Raw genomic sequence first — 19,766 nt, 5'->3', positions numbered from 1 at the left:
GCACGTCTGAATCCGCTTAAGAAAACGAGTGTTCACTCTCCTGTAAAATAAAGTTTTATTTTATCAAAAATCTTTGTCTGGGTCTGACTACACAGACAGAAATACATTTTTCAAGGAAAAAGAGGCTTCTTGGTTAGAATATTTGCGTGACCATGGTCTTTCTGTGTCGGGCTTCCCGTCACAGACAAAGACATGCAGATTAGGGGTTGATTGGAGACTAGTAAACTGTGAATGTGAGTATAAATGGTTGTTGTATCTGTTTGTTAGCCGTGTGATACACCGGCGACCTGTCCTGGATGAACCCGGCCTCTTGCCGTATGTCAGCTGGAAAGAGCTCCAGCCACCAGCAACCTTACAAGGATAAGAGGTACAGAGGGATGGATTTTCACCTTCACAGGAGTTTCACCTCATTTTACAAAGATAAATAAAAATGTAATCTGATCTGTCCAAGCAGAGTTTAGGACTGATGAAAACTTCTGTAATGAACATGGGCCTTTGTCCTGATATTCAGTTCCTCACCTGCTCCTCTGACCAGATCCCCCTGTCCATCACAGATTTCACAGGCTCACAGCGGATGCTATTCAAAGTTCTTCTCCTAACAGATCTGTCTCTAATCAGCCAACCTCCCTTCCCAAACGGTTTTCTTTGAAACATGTTCAGCTTCACAAAATGAACACTAGCAAAACTACTGTATAAACTGTAACAGAACAAATGTGCAAACATGTTCAATTTCTAAAAAAACATATAATACATAGTTTTCTCTGAACAATATCATAAAAGTTTTTGGTAAGAATTTCAGATCCACGTCTCGTTTCTTCAGGCCAAATGTCCGTCCTTCGACAGCTGTGTGCTGTTCTGCTGAGCCAGGTTGGAGATGGCCTGGGCCAGGTTGTTGATGGCCTCTATCTTCCTCTCCTCCAAGGCTTTCTGCTGGGCCCACATGTTCATCTTCCTCTCCTGCAGCTCCATGTACAGCTGCAGGACGTCCTGTGGGGGCCGGGCAGGGCAGGGTGTGGCTGTTGCTGTTGCTGTTGCAGGTGTGGGGAGGATAGGGATAAACTTCTTGCTGGCTATGACCCTTCCTACTTTGGACCCGCTGAGATTTGCCCTGCGCTGGGCTTCCACCTCCTCCCTTCTCTTGCCTAGGACCTCGTGCATGGCCTTGAAGAACTCCCAGTGGACCCTGGCCTCCCCGAGCCTCTTGGCCCGTTCCGCGTTCTTCCTGTAGGTGGCCAGCATGTTTCTCCACTTGAGATCACACTCGTACGCCTTCACAGTGACGTCCGTGACCTCCGACTCCCTCAGTTTGGCATTCACCTTTTCCGCCACCATCTCCCAGAGTTTCTTTTTCTTACACACTGGCTGGTCGAAATCCTGATCCATTTCCAGTCGGGTGTTGATGAGGTGCCACGTGGCCTGCATTGTCCAAATAAATTCTGCACAGGAAAACAAAAGGTGAATCATGTCATTGATAGGTATATAATTATGACCTTGTACTAAACATTTACACATATTTTAAAGTGTAACTTTACTCATAAGCTTTGTCTGAAGTGTCTCTTCCAGGAATTTCAACACATGACTTTAGATAGATAGATAGATGGATACTTTATTAATCCCGAGGGAAATTTAGAACATCCAGTAGCTTATACAGTTAACACTTAAACACCTTACTGACATACATACTTAAATCACATACGGAGAATATATACACAGATACAGGAATGGGATGCAATGATGTGATTGTGACAGTCAGTGTCCAGTAGAGAAGTGTTCTTGTGCTGCTGGAGTGGAAAGTACAATAAAAAAATATATATATATATATATATATATATACAGTGTTGGGAAGGATACTTTCAAAACGTATTCCGTTACAGAATACAGAATACATGCCCAAAAATGTAATCTGTAACGTATTCCATTACATTAACTAATCTAAGTAACGTATTCTGAATACTTGGAATACTTCCGGTTTGTAATGCAAGTGTATGATTGCGGCGTTGTTATAGTCAGTGGAGCAGCAGCAGTTTAAACTCTCTCTCCGCCGATGCGGCGGGCCAGCTGGATGTCCGGCTCCCATCCTCTCCCATCTCTGTGCCGGCCCCACCGGAGGCTGAAGGACCCCCCCCCCCCCTGCGCCAAGGCTGCCTCGCGCCGTGCAGCGATCGTTTCGGCGTCGAGTCTATTTTTTTTTGCGCTTGACGCGAGCGTATCGCTCCAGGAAACACACTGAAAAATGATTTTAAACGATATTGATGACATTTTATATGATATAAATGATAAAGTATGCATCCCATAGTTTGTATTCCCCTTCTGTTGTCCTGGAGTTTTAATTTTACCAATTTTACCGATCACATTATTAAATGCCCCCCTCTGCCCATCCACTACAGACACACAAGCAGTCATAAAGATAAAAAGAGAGGGGGGGGGGGGGGAGAATACGTAATTTACCCTCGACACCCGACATTGAACGGAGCAAACAGCGGAGAAGTTCTTGCAGATAGACAGTGTTGGGGAGTAACGGAATACATGTAACGGCGTTACGTATTTAGAATACAAATTATGAGTAACTGTATTCCGTTACAGTTACAAATTAAATAGATGGTATTCAGAATACAGTTACATTGTTGAAATCAGTGGATTACATGACGGTACTTCTCTGTTTCACGAGTTTAATCACTGTCTCGTAAATCCACCGGAGGCAAAGCCCCCAGGAAGCAGCTGGAGACCAGGGCTGCCGTAAGAGCGCCCGGACCCCGGCGGCGTGAAGAAGCCTCACCGCGACCGGCTCGGGACCGTTACAGGCCCGGGACCATGGCTCGGAGAGAGTTCCGTCGCTACCAGAAATCTACGGAGCTGCTGATCCGCAAGCTGCCCTTCCAGCGCCTGGTGAGAGAAGACCGACCTGCGCTTCCAGAGCTCCGCTGTCATGGCTCTGCAGGAGGCCAGCGAGGCACGCCGGGTTCACACCGGACGCTGAAGCGCCGGGCAGCGCTAATAATATCACCCGTTGACCCAGTAGTATAAAAGCATATAGTCACTTGTTGCTCCAACATTAACTGCAACAGCGTCCCAATTTAATTTCATCCATCTTCAAGAACTTCTCCGCTGTTTGCTCCGTTCAATGTCGGGTGTCGAGGGTAAATTACGTATTCTCCGCCCCCCCCCCCCCCTCTCTTTTTATCTTTATGACTGCTTGTGTGTCTGTATGGAGGGGGGCATTTAATAATGTGATCGGTCAAATTGGTAAATTTAAAACTCCAGGACAACAGAAGGGGAATACAAACTATGGGATGCATGCTTTATCATTTATATCATATAAAATATGTCATCAATATCGTTTAAAATCATTTTTCAGTGTGTTTCCTGGAGCGATATGCTCGTGTCAAGCGCAAAAAATAGACGTGACGCCGAAACGATCGCTGCACGGCGCGAGGCAGCCTTGGCCTCCGGTGGGACCCGCACAGAGGTGGGAGTGGATGGGAGCCGGACATCCAGAGGGCCCGCAGCATCGGTGGAGAGAGAGTTTAAACTGCTGCTGCTCCCCTGACTATAACAACGCCGCAATCATACACTTAAAAAATGCAATACAAACCGGAAGTATTCCAAGTATTCAGAATACGTTACTCAGATTAGTTAATGTAATGGAATACGTTACAGATTACATTTTTGTGCATGTATTCTGTATTCTGTAACGGAATACGTTTTGAAAGTATCCTTCCCAACACTGCAGATAGATGACATTAAATTGGGACGCTGTTGCAGTTAATGTTGGAGCAACAAGTGACTATATGCTTTTATACTACTGGGTCAACGGGTGATATTATTAGCGCTGCCCGGCGCTTCAGCGTCCGGTGTGAACCCGGCGTGCCTCGCTGGCCTCCTGCAGAGCCATGACAGCGGAGCTCTGGAAGCGCAGGTCGGTCTTCTCTCACCAGGCGCTGGAAGGGCAGCTTGCGGATCAGCAGCTCCGTAGATTTCTGGTAGCGACGGAAGTCTCTCAGAGCCTCGGTCCCGGCCCCGAGCCGGTAGCGGTGAGGCTTCTTCACGCCGCCGGGGGAAGGTGCGCTCTTACGGCAGCCCTGGTCTCCAGCTGCTTCCTGGGGGCTGTGCCGCCGGTGGATTTACGAGAGAGTGAATAAACTCGAGAAGTACCGTCATGTAATCCACTGATTTCAACAATGTAACTGTATTCTGAATACCATCTATTTAATTTGTAACTGTAACGGAATACAGTTACTCATAATTTGTATTCTAAATACGTAACGCCGTTACATGTATTCCGTTACTCCCCAACACTGTATATATATATATATATATATATATATATATATATATATATATATATATATATAAAACAACAAAAATATATACATATATAAATATATAAGAATAAGTAGTGGTAAAGTAAAGTCCGTGCATGGGGGTAAAGCCAGTAAAGGGATGGACAGTGGATAGGTATATAATAATAAGATGAGAGGAGAAGAGTAGAGAGTAGAGAGCAGGGGAGGGCAGACTGAGGTAGACTCATGCAGGGAAGATCACTCCCCCCCTCCTCTTCAGCATGGTGTTATATATACAGTCTATGGTTAAACGTAGTGTTTGGAGGCGGGGCAAAGATAAATCTGCACCCCATTTCTCTCTTCCATGCAAATATCAAAAACACACACATACAACATACCAATTAGCAGTCCTAAGTTATCTAGGTTGTCTAGCTTTAAGCGACGAATCCAGTGGCAGACCACACTTTTCAACAGAAATGTGTGAAGTAGAGGGCTTCACGTCTTCTAACACCACAGGTGTCCTGAGTCATTTGAACCTTATACCATGTCTGAGAAGGACTGTGGTCTCGAGCAATACGAAACACAGGCATAAGTGGAGAAGTCCTCTACTTCACACAGCATTTCTGTCTCAGCAGTGTGTGTGTGTGAGACTGAAGCAGCAATGTATGAGGGCATGGAGGGACAGTAGATGATGGGGGACGTCTCTGGAAAACAGACAATGTGTTGGTTCAGGGGTTTAGTTTGAGCATATATTTGAAAATGAGTGCAGCTTTCCAGATTCCCACTCATGAGTGATCCACTTTTGGTGGCGTCAACTTTACAAACTATATTTAAACCTAGACGTCCCAAATGTTTACCTCACGTTAGCATTGCAGCGTCCAAGACAGTTTTAAACACTAAGTTGTGATGTGATGATAAAAACAATTAGACTTATGTGTTTTCAAAGAACAGTTTGTAGTTAAACACACGCAGGTGTCTCTTTAAAGTTCGATCATTTCTCTGACAGTCTATCTGAATGGAGCATCTTTTTGAAGCTGCACGTCACCGGAGGGTCTCTAACTCTGATTCATGTGACTTGCTTGGTGTGAATCATGGTTGATGACTCCGCACCGACCGAGCACAGACAGCGCACTCATCGGGCCCTCCTCGCTTCACGCCATCACTGTTTAACTTCAAGCAGCGAACACGAACCTGCTTTAGTTCTGTCTCGGTCCGCGCTGGACTCCACCGGCTCCTTCCCATCCTGCCCGGTGCTCTGGATCACGATGGTCTCGATCACCTCCATCTCGTTAAAGCGAAAACCATCACCGTTAAAGTTGTTTATTTTTCTACCGCGGAGTTTAGCAACCCCTCGGAGGCACCGCTGCAATTCCTCGCACTGAGTAAAACGATGAAAATAACAACGTCGCTTTGCATCATGGGCCGTGTAGTCCTGTTTTCATTGAAACGCGCGGTCTTCTCTGTATCCGCGTCGACCGATTCAACTACAATCCCTAAACGCTCAGAGTCACTCCACGTCAGCCACCAATGCTCCGCTGCCACTGGGAATGTAGTTTTCTCACAAGTGGAAACTGGTTACTGTTCACTGACGAGCAGCGACTCCACGAACTACAAGTCCCACCACCTCGCTCTCCGCCCCGCCCCCTCGCTCCCTGCTCACTCCCTCGACCGCCCCTGTTTAGTTGTTTGGCTAAAGATGGCGTTAGCGGCTAACGCGGGCGATTGCATTCTGTTTCCTACAGATTGTTCGGCCCGCGGTGACAAAACACTGCCGCAGTAGAGCTCTGGTTCGTCAGGTGTTGTGCAAAAAGATGTTACACTGAGCAAATACACGGCCAGCCCGCGGAATAACGCTCGTTCGGCCTCCTCGCCATGTAGGCCTGCTTTGTAGGGAGTGGACCGAAGCGGCTGGAACTCCATCTCCCGACAGCGTCCGCGGCGTCAGGTGGTACAACTTCTCTTCTTCATGCTGGTAGCTGTAGTTTTCTCACTACAGCTGATTGTGTATTTGTCTTAAACTTTTTTTTTTTTTTTTTTTTTTTACAAATAAGAATGAACTCGCAGTAATACAAACATATTTCGCCCGTTGGGTAATTTGTGACGTATTTCTGAAGGTTATTTTATAAGCATGTTATCTGTGAATGTTTGACTGGAGGCCTCTTCACTGACACCTCACAGTGTTTTACACCTTTGAAAAAACTAGGAACAGGGTTCCTACGGTCATGAAAACCCCTGGAGAAGTCATGGAATTGTTAAATGTTTATTTCCAGGGCTGGAAAAGTGCTTGAAAAAATTTAATCCCAAAAGTTTTAGAGAAGTCATGAAAATTGGTTATATTCCTATTTTCATGTCGTTCATTTACGCTGAGTTTTAAATAATTCATATTCTTTTAAAAGAATTACGCTCAAAATATAAGCAGGCATACGCTCTCATACTAATTGAAAAGTTCGGTGGGGAAGCAGGTGGGAAAATGCACTATGCCAGGGAAGTGTAGATTCAACCATGCTTGGCCACAAATGGAAGAGTACATGCCATGGGTTACAGACAAAGACCTCAATCAAACTATTGTCTCTCATTCATTTGTGTCATTTAAGGTATACTGTTTGCTTTGAAATTCTCATTGTAAGCTTAAATACTACATTTTGTAACTTTTTCATGTACACACCTAGATCTCACAAAATGTTTGGTCATGGAAATTTGGTTTAAAGTTATTGAAAAGTCATGGAAAAGTCCTGTAAATCCATTGGTCAAAATGTGTATGAACCCTGAACTAAGTGAAGCTGTTTCCTGACTTCCAGACGGACCATGGCTGCAGCAGCGGTGCAAGGTGAAGGGAAACAGTCTCGAGCAGCCTCCAGAGAAGGTCATGCATCATCATCATCGTCCCCAGAGTCCTCCCTGTCCTGGTGCTTGGCTCACCTCTGCAAACCTCGACCTGGGGCCGACCATCCCGGCAGTGGCAAGACAGACTCAGGTGGTGGCAGGGAGACGGACAAGAGGTCCAGGACGGCTCAGTGGAGAGCCCTGGTCGCCATCCGCATGCAGCACATCAAGGGCGACGCTGGCATCTCCAGATTCCGGACTCAAGGGGGTCTCCCTCCCCTGTTGGACCTACTCAAAGACCCCGAGTGCTCCAGGAAAACACTGGACCTGGCCCTGAGCATCCTGGCAAACTGCTGCACCGATCTGAAGACGCGTATAGAGGTGGAGCTTAACAAATAACTACTCTTTAAAGCGGTTTTGACGAAAGCAGTAATTCAAATTAAATCATATTAAAATGTTTCTCTTCTATTTTAGGTGCGTAAACTTGATGGAATAAATACCGTTGGTGAGTGCTTTTACACATCCTCATGTCTCTTGAGTCCTATCCCTGAAATATATTTATCAAACCTTTATGACAGAGAAATGTAATTTTGGCTTAATATTTTACATTTTGACTGTAAACTTGATTATATAGAACTATGATTAAAAAGAAAACTAAACGCAGTCAAATTTCCAGAACTTGAAATAAACAACCTTGTTATGATAAAATGTAAACATAAATGCACATCTTTTCTTTAACGTTTATTCTGTCAAATAAATATTCTCGTATCTGATGTGGTGCCTTGTCTGTGAAACCCTTTTCATATCGACCGACGACCAACCAATAAATTGGTCCGGCTTTAGTGTTTCAGACATTAAAGGGATGGTATTTTTCTGAAAAATAAATACATATTTCTTGGTTCTTTCAGTGGGGATCCTGAAAAGAAATGTGGCCCAGGAGACCATCCAGAACCGAGCAGCCCGGTCTTTGGGGAACTTGGCCATGGATCCACAAAGCTGTGCACTCATCCACTCATCTGGTAAGTGTATTGTCAGTGTGTCTCCTCACACCACTTTAAGCCGACAGTTGAGCATTTATTATTAGTATTACTGATTATTATTTAATTGGTTGATGACAGTAATAAGATGTTCGCAATATCAGTCAAACATTGTGTTATCATTTTGGTATTCTGCTTATCGTTAGTAGACAGATATTCATACTGGGTCATCACATTTTTTATTCTTGTCACAGTTTGGCATATTGTGATGAAAGTAACAGATGAGACTCATACTCAAGAATTAAGTAACCTATCCAGCTTAAATTATCAGTCATTAAATTGATTGGTTAATCCAGTTGTTTAAAATGACTATTACCATTTTGATAATCGATTTAAACATGGACTTATTTGGCTTCTGGGCTTTTGTGCAGTTGGTTGACAGGACATATGGAAACGTGTCCATCTCCATTTCCCACAGGCACTTACCATAAATGTTCAGTGGATGGAAATAACATATGTACAATTCATCCAAATGTGTTATTATTTATAATGTTTAAACCTGAGGAGTCCCTGAGGTCACTGGTTTTTAAATTGGAAATGCTTATTGAAATGACCAAAGTCATATAATAAAACATTATTTTTTTCGTACAGGTGGTGTTCCTCTTCTCCTCCTCTGTGTGTCTCTTTCCTCCGCCCCGTCCTCCCCCACTGCTGCTCCACCAAAAGAACCCTGTCCTAAATTGGAGTGTGCTCAGTCGGCTGCTCGGGCCCTTGGCTACCTCTCGGATTCTCCCTCGAACCGCCTGTCTTTGCTCACCCAAGGGACCTTATCCGCTCTGGCTCCTCTCATCGCTCCAGAATATCCCGAGGGGCTGAGGCGGGTGGCACTCAAGACCATACACGAGCTGACCCGGGGCTGTGGCATTGAATGTGCCAGGGAGGTGTCCCGCTCTGGGGTCATCGCTCAACTCGGGGTCATGGCATTAGGGGAGGCTGGAAAACCTTTTGAGGAGTTGGCCCTGAAAACTTTGGCCAACATGTGCTCCCAAGGCTGCCTGCGTCCTCTGGTGGGATCACTGGACGTCATTCAGAAGTTCACAGAAGAAGTGAAAAAGGACCCGCTCAAGTCAGGAGTCTTCCTCAAGGCACTGTGCTTGTGCTGCAAGGAGGCGGTCAACCGGGCCAAGGTTAAGGAGAACGGGGGACTGGAGGTGTTGACTAGCTTTTTGTCCGCCCATCAGAATCATCCTCTTTCCTGGCTCATCATTCTGGCTTGTGTAGACTTTGTTTTCGATGAATCTGCCATGGAGCAATTGCAAGAGTTAGGGCTGGTCCCTCTGCTTATAGCACGACTAGTACAGCTCACCAGAGGAGAGGAACAATGTGCTGAGATAATGGATGTGAGCACGACGTCAAACATGTCTCCCACTGAGCTCCTGCCCACAGCAGGCTTTGACTCTTTCGACTTTCCTGCTCCTGAGAGCTGCAAGAAGGAGGAAGCTGGCTCGTCAAGCTTCCAAAGCCTCACGTATGGAAACAAAACACGCTGCTTTCTTTTTGTATTTTTTCTGTGAATGATTGTATTATCTTTACTTTTCTCTATTGTTCATCCACATCTTTATTGTGCTCCCCGTTGCCTTCTCCCCAGATCCTGGTTGGTGTCTGAGGGACTGATCTCCTCTGAGGGTGACCTGTTGGATTCCTCTGGTGTTGATGGGGAATGGGGCAATGTTCAGATCCCACCACCCTCATCCCCTCAAACCTCAGGCCCAACAAAGTTCTCATCCCCTCACAGAAGGAGGCAGCGGGCTCAATCGTCAGGTTCTGCGACTAAGGTCACTTCTGACACCCTTCCCTCTGCCCCCCGCCCCATGGCTTACCACCACCCTTACCACCCTGAACCCTGGACCACTGAGTCGCCCATCCTGCTGCTGCTGTCGTGCTTCTCCCACGCCACGGATCCAAGTGTCGCTCTAGTCAGCTCAGGCATCATGTCTGGCCTGCTCTACTACCTCACCCAGCACCAGGACCCCAGCAGCAGGTGCTTCCGTATGCTTTGCCGACTGAGCTGCAACCCGAACTGTCTGCAGGCGTTGGTCCGAACGGGATCAGTGGGATTGATTTACCACCATCTCTGTCAGAGAGAGGGAGGGCTCGAAGGGGAAGAGAGGCAAACGTGCCGCGTAAAAAACAAAGTTAAACAACTAGGTAAGATGAATATCTAAACAAGGGTTGAGTTGATATACAACACTTTATATAAATGATTAAATTAGTTAAAAGTTGGGACTCCTTTGTCAACAAGGGTTTCTATTCCAATGCAATAACCATAATATCACAACTCAGGGTTCCTGCTGTGCTTGAGTGAGAACTCTCTTTTATCCCAAATTCAAATTTTGTCTTGGCATTTGTATCTTTAAGGGCCCAAGGAAGTGCAGTGTCGATTTAGGTGCGAGTTGGACGCACAATATGTTGAATATCAATAAACTCTGACTAAACAGGCGACATAGGTAGCGTAGCCTTCATGACAATAACAACTTACTCTGTGTGAATAAACAGTTGAATGGTAGGTTTGGAATTAGTTATTCGTTTTTTTGGTGTTTTAATCCTTTTGTGTGAAATACAGCAGCACTTCCGACCATTGAGCTTTTTGCTTTAAGCATTTTAATCAATTTGTTAGCTTCTAGCTAACTGTAGGCTTACAATGAAGGTTAATGTTGCTTGTAAGCAAGCAGCTGAACATTTTTCAGTTTATACATGAGCAGTTTCTTACAGTGTGCTAAATGTCTGTGTAGGTGTTGCACTTCTCACCAATCTGCGTGTCCAGTGTGAGTCTGGCTTTGGCTCTGGGGTTCTTGCACATGTGATGATGTCAGGCTCCGATTCGGACAAGATGAACTGTGCACTGTCTCTGCCATTTATCAGCAGGTGAGTAGAGGATGAGTGCTTTGTAATCATGAGATTTTTAAAACTGAAATATTAACATTCCTTTTTTTTGTCCTTATTTTATATTTGATACTTTAAATTAAGTTCATATCCTGATAAAACATTTCCCTTTTACCTGTTTTCTGTTATTAAGAAAATAGTTTGCCTTTGCAAAGGCATTAACTAGTGACTGCTTTACTTTGATGACACTTGCCAACAGTAGAAAACCACAGAAAGGGTTGTATCTCAACTTAATGGACTGTCTTTCTCTTCAACAGCAACAAGTCCCTGTTGAAGAAACTTCTTTTGGACAGTGGTGGGCTGCTCTTGGCTCTGCAGCCACTTGGATGTGATGATGATGATGAAGATGATTTGGATGAAGGCAACCCTGCTGAATTTGGAAAGTTGCTTTCTGACTTGTTTAATTCAACCCATGCAGGTCAGACCTCTCAGGTTCACTCACTGTACTTTTCTCTCCTGAGTGAATGCCTGTCTACACTGACAAGTAACATGAAAACTGAAACGGACAAAAAACATCAAGCTGCAACACACTCAGTGAGTAAAATGGGCAGAGTTTTGCCACCTCCCTCAAAAAAGCCTCGGCTAACTGACAAATGTCCTTACAGTCTCTCAAACTTTGACCTGCTCTTGCTGCTGGACGATGGGACTCAGGTCCCAGCCAATAGGGAGGCTGTGGCTGGGGTGGAGGGGACAGAAAGGGTGGGCTCTGAGTACTTTAGAGCTCTGTTGAGAGGCGGATTTGGAGAAGCTCAGGGTAATGCAGGAGAACCCATCCGCATCAAAGATGTCAGCACGGGCATGTTGCTACCAGTGCTGCATTACCTACATGGATGTCGTCTCACCAAGGACAGAGAATCAACAAGGGAAGGTGATGAAGGAGAGAGTGGCAGACAGTGTCAGATTTTCGACTCATTGGTCCTTGAGGGACTGAGGAGCAGAAGCCAGTCAGCAGAAGACTTCCAGAAAACACCTTTAGGTGAGATGATGATTGGAGCTTGTCGATTTTTGGTGACGGAGCTGCAGAGAGAGTTGGAGGATCTCTGTGAGTCGTGTCTTCTGTCCTGCTCCACCAAGGCTGCTGCAACCAGAGCTAATCCGGCTCCTCCTACAGAAGACAATCCTGAAAGAGCAGCAGTTAAAATGGATCAAGAATACCACGAGTCTGCTGAGGAAAAACTGGCTCATCAAACGTCTGAGCTAGAGCTGTCCGGTTTTGAGATGCAAACCGAAGATTTACCAGGAGAGGCAAAGAAAGCGAACAGTTCCCCACAGCAAACGCACAATAAAAAAGCCTCATTTGTTGGAGCAGTTAAAAGAGGACACGGTTTAAGTTCCAAGACAGTCAAAAGTGTGAGTTCAGGTTCCAAATCAAGCTGTGGGGCAATTATGGACAAATCATTTAAATCAGAAGAGTCGAGGTTAAAACCAAAGAACCTAAATGAAAGTTCGGCCCAGCGTCTGAAATCAGCAGCTCAGGAGTCAGACGCTGATTCAGGAGGTGGGGCTCTGGCTTCTCTCCTCCTACAGGTGTACTGGTTTTCCCAGCGCTACAGTTACCCAGCGCTGGGTCGGGCCTGTTTGTCTCTGTTGCTGGGTTGTCAGGACAGTCCTCGACCCTTCTCGACCTCCTCCTTCGCTGCTGATTGCCTTCGCAGACTCGCCAGAGAGGCCGGCTGTGCAGAGACTCTGAAACAGGATATACTAAGTTTGGCAACAGTGGCTCTGAGTTGAGCAGGAAGTTCTTAGGCCACAGATATAATGGGGCTTGAAATAAACTTATTTTTAAGTTATCATTGTATTAAATTTATGAAATAACATCATAGGACATGTGCAGGTCATAATCTGAGGAACATGCTAGTAAAAGAACTGACTCTTGATTTATTTTCATAGTTTTACTGTATAAATGGTATAAAGTATAGCCTGTGCCAGCATGACAACATTTTGTTATAATTTTCCATTGACAGATTAACTTCTAATGACATTTGTATTGTGATTATTTTTAATTTAATTTTTTTGTTTTGGAAAAAGTCTAAGCACATGACTACAGTGCATCTGATAAATGTCATTTAGCTGGAAGTACTGGCATTATCAGGGTTGATAAGGAGCCAGTTGTTTATTTTGTACATAGAGATTATATGGAAAAAGCAGATATACAGTGTATAGGTTTAAACCTGCTGCATAGAAATGTATGCCTCTGAATATATTGGTGGAACATCCCTTTGCTCTCAGTTCCTTATTGTTTGAGTGTGTGGAAGCTGAATGGCGGCAGCAAGCTGACTGCATGTCTTCTGTGAACGTCAGTTGGTCATGACAGTTGTTGGTTTTAACTTGGCATACATCCACAAAGGCCCAACAGTCCCCTTAAGAAACCAACCACATTTAACTTTATCCAGATCCAGATGAATTATTCTTTAAAAAAATCGACAAATGTTGAAGGAATACTCCATTCTTGCAATGTTAAATAAAGTGAGATGTAATTCCTGGATCCACCTCCTGATCTGGACCACCAAACCCTACAATTTAATGGTTTCTTTGCTGACCCATACTGTGTCCTTCCACAAAGTTTTGTGGTAATCTGTCCAATATTTTTTGCACAATCGAACGCAGACAAAAACATAACCTTTTGGTGTAGGTAATAATTGTGTGTGTGCCACAATGTCAGCTTCGATCCTTAATATTACAAATGTCTATTTCATGCCTCACGTGAAGATATATGTGCAAATTGACCCACGTAATTTGCCTGTGAATATATTTACATGTGGCCTGAGCCATTAAAACACTTGTGCTACATGCCAGATAAGTTAAAATGTTTACAAAGAAAAGGTCTATTTTTTTCCTAAATGTTTAAAATATTCAATTCATATCTATGAGTCAGGTAATTTAGAAGCATTCATTAAGACTGAGGTAAAATGTTTTTTGTATGTATTGGGCCGCAATACATTTTCTTTTCTGGGAGATATTGGGATAAACTGTTAAAGTGTCATCCCATGTTCTTCCAATAACTTCCGTGGTGATCCGTCCAGTAGTTTTTTGCTAAATCTTGCTGACTAATAAACGAACAGAGGTAACAACCTCCTTGGAAGAGGAAAATATTTTATATAATATAAGGTCCAAATAATTTATTATAACACAGAACAATGTAGGTAATTTGCAAACATTACTTTTGTGCTTTTGTCAGGGACTATTTTTAGCAGTGGATTGGTGCAATTTCTGTTGTAGTTTGCATTTGCAGTGGCAGGATGGTCTTTGGGACTGACTCTAACTAAACTAATGATAAACTTTAAATTTAGCGTAAGAGAAGATCATGCCTATAAGCACAATCGTCTAACACGAGGAAATGTTGTTAGCATGTAGAGGTTTCACAGACTAGTCGACACTGCATGGTTGTAGACCCGTCTTTCGCCTGTGGGTTTAGCACTGTGCAGTAGTAAGGCAACTACAGCAGATATGCAGCAGGGGGCGCTATTTTCTTTTTGGGACATGTCAGTTCTCATTTATTACTCTTCACACATTAGTCTTGGGACTAAAACAGCAGACCAGAACCAGTATGGTTTGAGATTCAGATCCTTGACTGAAATCAACAGCGTGGAAATACTTTACCAGAGCAAATTAAATATGTGTAAGGCTGCCCTAAAGTTCAACAACAATACCAGTGCTGTGCTTCACCATCTAAATCTACACAGCTTACTGCTAACACTGTCAGCCCCAACAGAGTGGACTCCAAAGACGACAATAGGAGACTCCTCTAAACGTCATGTCACTCCCTCTCACACATTGACAAGGGAAGTAATCTCCCTTGATTAATGCACTAGTCGACTACTTTGTGGGAATAATTGACAACTACTTAAATGCAGTAGTTGTCAATGCCCCATTTGTAGGACTATTTGTTTGTTGGTTTTTGTATTGTCATGGGATTTTGTTATACTTAAAGCAACCTGATGCTCTAAAGCCCATAAATGCTTCATGTGAAAATGTTTGAATTTATCCAACTTCTAGTGGTAGTTTCAGAAAGGTCACAATGAAACCGCAGTCCAATATAACTGCTGAAATAGTTGAACATTGTCTGAATAATGAGATGTAAAACCACTATCTTCCCAGAAACACATTTAAAACCACTTCAGTGTTAATTAATTTGAGTAATACAGTCAATTAAAATAATGAAAAGGGACTCATTACGATGACATAGCACAAAGTAGTTTAATTCCTGTCTGGGTGTACTGTTTGACGGCGCTACTGCTTGGCCCCCTGATCTGGATAATGAAGCCGAGTACACTGCAGGCTGGAGTTTAAGCGTGCAGCAGGATGTGGCTGCTCCTCAGTGATGGCTGCTCTCGTAGCCGTCAGGCAGGGCATTAGCGTGAGGGTTGTGGAACAGAGAGTGGTTTCCATCACCCCAGGGAAATTTCTAAAGGGTAGAGAGCATTTCCTTGTTACTGGGAGTAAATCATGCTGAAAATGTGAGAGTGCGAGGGAAGGCCGAGACTCACCTTGGTGCGGATACGCAAGTGGGAATACGGCACAAATTCGGCCTGCTCATGTGAATGAGCCTGGCCCTTCATGTAAGAGTTGAGCCAGCACACGGAAACACCAGGTATGGCCAGCACGAAGCTCATGACCTTCCAGGTCTTTGCTGTGTAAAAAAAAAAAAAGTGAAAGAACAAGGCTGAAGCACAGAACACAGCCTGACATCTACTGAAACAATACAATTTTTTGTTTAAAAAGTGGCTGTGTCTTCATAAAACCTATAACGGTAATAAAACAGGTTGGTGCCAAAGTGCAGGATTGTGCAGGCTGGCTGCCAACTCTGCAGACATTTCACTTAAGGCAAAGACTACAGTAAACAAGACTCGGTGCAGCTGCTGCAAGTAATAAGCTTTGGATCTGGAGACTTTGTCCCATTTTGGTTGCATTTGATCGAGCAAGTCGGTGAAGACACACTGACCTTTTCCCTCATGGCTTGAATGTGACGCTGCAGCCAGTGCGCGACGAGCCACCACGGCAACTGGTGGCACAGACATCTGTAGAGGACACAAGAATCATATGCTCTTTGAGGTGTAGATATATGTTAAATATGACACTAGGATAGTGAAAGTGATGTCATGTATCAGAAAAGTAAGTTCATGCTTATGTATTTTTAATATAACAGGAGCCATTATGAGCTTTTACTCTGAGCCAGAGACAACAGCTGAAATGTCACGTATAAGGAAGCTGCCTGCACTAGTAACAATATCTCTATCTAAGGGTTGAGGCGAGGCATACTGGTGTTGCTGTGTATCAAGAGTTGTAATAACTTCTCAAACTCAAATACAAGAAAGTCGATTAAGAACTTACTTTACTCAAAGCAGGTAGTATTCCCAGTGTTTTGATCTCCTCCTGTTTGCCCGTCCAATCCAACTTTTACGCTTGTTTGTCCTTCAGTCTGTCCTGAGCTGAACTCACTGTGTCAAACTCCTCCCCATTTCAATCTGTCCCTGCGCCAAGAAACAGTTTATATTTGGGCAAGTGCAACAGGCAGGCTGATGTGTGACGAAGAGGGGGAGGAGGTGTGCTGGTGCTGTGGAGGACGTGGAGCATGCTCTTACAGAGAATAAATAAAAGACAGAGGCCTGATAAAGCCTTGTTAATGTCCCACGTTCATGAATAGATTGCCTTACAGGTCTGTTTGTCATGGTCCGTGAGTCTGAAGTCACTTTTGGTTTCAGTTATGGAGCAGCGGTGACAGACAGTCCGTCCTCAGTCGTTCACTGAAGCACTTGGCTCAGTTGTGGGGCACAGATGCAATGATGACATTTTTTGTCTTGTATTGTTGAATTTATTAGTCAAACATCAAACTGATATATGGTGTCCCTCAGGGTCAAAACAGTACACTGGCTGATAAGATTGTGAAATATGAGCCTTTCACTGACGTTTATGGTTTCTCTGTTTCCTCTAGCTGTGGCTGAGGGGGTAGAGCGGGCTTCCTCTAACGGTTCAATCCCAGTCTTCCCCATCTGCTTGACAAAGTGTCCTTGGGCAATATAAATGCTGTCCATAGATGCACTGTATGAATGGGTGAATGGTAAAAAAACTGTAAAGTAATGCTCTTTGAGTGGTCACCAAGACTATAATAGCACTATATAAATACAGACCATTATGTTTATCTTACAGTTTATAGTATATATTTGGTTGTATATTGCTTATAGTCACTCATAATAAAGTTGAGCTTTAAACTGAAAACTATTAAGCATGAAATATAAGGGTTTGACAACAACATTTAGGAATTATTGCCAATTTAAAAAATATAAATATTGACTAATAAATCTGTATGCAATTTGTACTCCTTACTGTCACTATCAGTATCAGCCCAAAAAATCCACATCAGTCAGTCTCTAAAACAACATGCATTACAAATGATAATTTATAAATTATTGATTTAAAGAAGTTACAGTTCCTTATTTTTGATTAGATTAGGTTCAGTTTCATGCTTGTTAGTTGGTGACAGGGGTGGGATGTAATGAAGCACATTTACTTAATCACTGTACTTAAATACATTTGTTATGTGTCTGTACTTTACTTAAGTAGAATTATTTTTGGATTCTTTTCACTTTTACTACATATATCAGCGAATATCTGTATTGTTTTTTCAATATTTTTCAAAGTAATCAATAAGGAGAAGATTCCAATCAGAACAGGCAGGTAACATTAGACCCCGCCTCCTGCAGCAACAGCATCATCGATTGGGAATAGGTTACACTCAGGAAGTGCTGAAAATAGATAATTTCAGGATACTTCAAAGTACTTTAAAAACACTTTTCTCAATAAGTTCAGAGAGAGACTGATATGCCTGTGTTCAGGACCTCTCTGGCTACCTACACACTGAATAGCAAAGATTTTTTTCATGTATAGATTTGGAGATTTTTCAAAGTAAAGTCCAACATTTTCACTGTGGAATAGATCATTTCAGAATTTTCACTGTAGAAAATAGATAATTTCAGGATACTTCAAAGTACTGTAAAAACACTTTGCTCAATAAGTTCAGAGAGACACCGATATGCCTGTGTTCATGACCTCTCTGACTACCTACATACTAAATAGCAAACAATTTTACTGGATAGATTTGGAGGAGTCAAGGCCATGATACGTCAAAGGGGCTTGATTCACTGGTATACATTAATACATATCCGCATTGGTTACTTTTGCACACACAGTAGGCACATGCATAAAAAAGATAAATACACCCACATGTAAAAATCCATAATTTGGTGGGAACAGAAACCGATGCATACCTTCACTATTGAAAGGGGAAGTAAACAAAACACAGGCTCATCAACAATATCACACGGGCAACAAACTTATTTCAGTATTTCAGAGTTATAAAAGCGTCACCCATTCCAAGTGCTGACACATAAACTGGACGGGGCAGATACTTGAGAGGGAAAAGTTTACTATAATTTTATGAGAATGACATAGTGAGAGTGAATTCTATGAAGGTGGACCAAGTGACTAAATGTTTGACGAGTCTTGCATCTGTTATATCTGAGCATCTTCAGCGGGATAAAGGGTAGTACGTCTCTGAAGGAGGGGGGGCCGGGGTCTGTCTGTCTGTCTGTCTGTCTGTCTGTCTGTCTGTCTGTCTGTCTGTCTGTCTGTCTGTCTGTCTGTCTGTCTGTCTGTCTGTCTGTCTGTCTGTCTGTCTGTCTGTCTGTCTGTCTGTCTGTCTGTCTGTCTGTCTGTCTGTCTGTCGGTCTGTCGGTCTGTCTGTCTGTCTGTCTGTCTGTCTGTCTGTCTGTCTGTCTGTCTGTCTGTCTGTCTGTCTGTCTGTCTGTCTGTCTGTCTGTCTGTCTGTCTGTCTGTCTGTCTGTCTGTCTGTCTGTCTGTCTGTCTGTCTGTCTGTCTGTCTGTCTGTCTGTCTGTCTGTCTGTCTGTCTGTCTGTCTGTCTGTCTGTCTGTCTGTCGGTCGGTCGGTCGGTCGGTCGGTCGGTCGGTCGGTCGGTCGGTCGGTCGGTCTGTCGGTCTGTCGGTCTGTCGGTCTGTCGGTCGGTCTGTCGGTCTGTCGGTCTGTCGGTCTGTCGGTCTGTCGGTCTGTCGGTCTGTCGGTCTGTCGGTCTGTCGGTCTGTCGGTCTGTCGGTCTGTCGGTCTGTCGGTCTGTCGGTCTGTCTGTCTGTCTGTCTGTCGGTCTGTCGGTCGGTCGGTCGGTCGGTCGGTCGGTCTGTCTGTCTGTCTGTCTGTCTGTCTGTCTGTCTGTCTGTCTGTCTGTCTGTCTGTCTGTCTGTCTGTCTGTCTGTCTGTCTGTCTGTCTGTCTGTCTGTCTGTCTGTCTGTCTGTCTGTCTGTCTGTCTGTCTGTCTGTCTGTCGGTCTGTCGGTCTGTCTGTCTGTCTGTCTGTCTGTCTGTCTGTCGGTCTGTCGGTCTGTCGGTCTGTCGGTCTGTCGGTCTGTCGGTCTGTCGGTCTGTCGGTCGGTCGGTCGGTCGGTCGGTCGGTCGGTCGGTCGGTCTGTCGGTCTGTCGGTCTGTCGGTCTGTCGGTCTGTCTGTCTGTCTGTCGGTCGGTCGGTCGGTCGGTCGTTCTGTCTGCACTGATTCAGGCTGCAATGCAAACAGGAGCCAGGGCCAGAAGTGATGTCAGCCAGTCATGCAAGCTGCCAGTCTGGATGTCTAGCACTTGTGTTATTGTGGGCAGATGTGAAACACCATCTCACTTTGATGGCTCTGTGCACAGACGTGCACTGGCGGACAGACAGAGGTCCAATGTGCATGTGCAGCAG

General features: G+C 44.3%; 3 protein-coding genes across 3 annotated transcripts; 1 reads left to right on the top strand and 2 right to left on the bottom strand.

The window, feature by feature from the left end:
• Nucleotides 1–43: 43 nt before the first annotated feature.
• On the bottom strand, nt 44–5,631 carry si:dkey-66i24.7 (uncharacterized). The gene is made up of 2 exons (XM_061090110.1): nt 5,472–5,631; nt 44–1,436 (listed from the first exon to the last, which is right to left on the bottom strand). Exons 1-2 carry the CDS (start codon nt 5,563–5,565, stop codon nt 817–819), a joined length of 714 nt encoding a protein of 237 aa, XP_060946093.1. The 5' UTR covers nt 5,566–5,631; the 3' UTR covers nt 44–816.
• A 356-nt stretch (nt 5,632–5,987) lies between these two features.
• armc5 (armadillo repeat containing 5) lies at nt 5,988–13,239 on the top strand. Its single transcript, XM_061089631.1, has 8 exons — nt 5,988–6,225; nt 7,079–7,484; nt 7,578–7,608; nt 8,012–8,122; nt 8,732–9,608; nt 9,729–10,288; nt 10,873–11,005; nt 11,281–13,239. Exons 2-8 carry the CDS (start codon nt 7,086–7,088, stop codon nt 12,752–12,754), a joined length of 3,585 nt encoding a protein of 1,194 aa, XP_060945614.1. The 5' UTR covers nt 5,988–6,225; nt 7,079–7,085; the 3' UTR covers nt 12,755–13,239.
• Nucleotides 13,240–15,201: 1,962 nt separating this feature from the next.
• On the bottom strand, nt 15,202–16,474 carry LOC133022744 (cytochrome c oxidase subunit 6A, mitochondrial). The gene is made up of 4 exons (XM_061089632.1): nt 16,355–16,474; nt 15,966–16,041; nt 15,511–15,653; nt 15,202–15,428 (listed from the first exon to the last, which is right to left on the bottom strand). The coding sequence occupies exons 2-4, from the start codon at nt 16,039–16,041 to the stop codon at nt 15,339–15,341; spliced, it is 309 nt and encodes a 102-aa protein (XP_060945615.1). The 5' UTR covers nt 16,355–16,474; the 3' UTR covers nt 15,202–15,338.
• Between the last annotated feature and the right edge of the window lie 3,292 nt (nt 16,475–19,766).

This window comes from Limanda limanda, chromosome 17 (genome assembly GCF_963576545.1).
Source record: "Limanda limanda chromosome 17, fLimLim1.1, whole genome shotgun sequence".
Classification (NCBI taxonomy): domain Eukaryota; kingdom Metazoa; phylum Chordata; class Actinopteri; order Pleuronectiformes; family Pleuronectidae; genus Limanda; species Limanda limanda.
The sequence above is the reverse complement of the archived record's forward strand: the minus strand, read 5'-3'. Positions and strand labels throughout refer to the sequence as shown.

Coding starts and splice junctions, on each gene's coding strand:
- si:dkey-66i24.7 (XM_061090110.1), bottom strand. CDS start 5,565: ATGGAGGTGATCGAGACCATCGTGATCCAGAGCACCGGGCAGGATGGG. Junction 1,437..5,471: donor CCGAGACAGAACTAAAGCAG/GTTCGTGTTCGC, acceptor TTTCCTGTGCAG/AATTTATTTGGACAATGCAG.
- armc5 (XM_061089631.1), top strand. CDS start 7,086: ATGGCTGCAGCAGCGGTGCAAGGTGAAGGGAAACAGTCTCGAGCAGCC. Junction 7,485..7,577: donor ATCTGAAGACGCGTATAGAG/GTGGAGCTTAAC, acceptor CTTCTATTTTAG/GTGCGTAAACTTGATGGAAT. Junction 11,006..11,280: donor TCTCTGCCATTTATCAGCAG/GTGAGTAGAGGA, acceptor TCTCTTCAACAG/CAACAAGTCCCTGTTGAAGA.
- LOC133022744 (XM_061089632.1), bottom strand. CDS start 16,041: ATGTCTGTGCCACCAGTTGCCGTGGTGGCTCGTCGCGCACTGGCTGCA. Junction 15,654..15,965: donor TTCAAGCCATGAGGGAAAAG/GTCAGTGTGTCT, acceptor TTTTTTACACAG/CAAAGACCTGGAAGGTCATG. Junction 15,429..15,510: donor ACTTGCGTATCCGCACCAAG/GTGAGTCTCGGC, acceptor TCTACCCTTTAG/AAATTTCCCTGGGGTGATGG.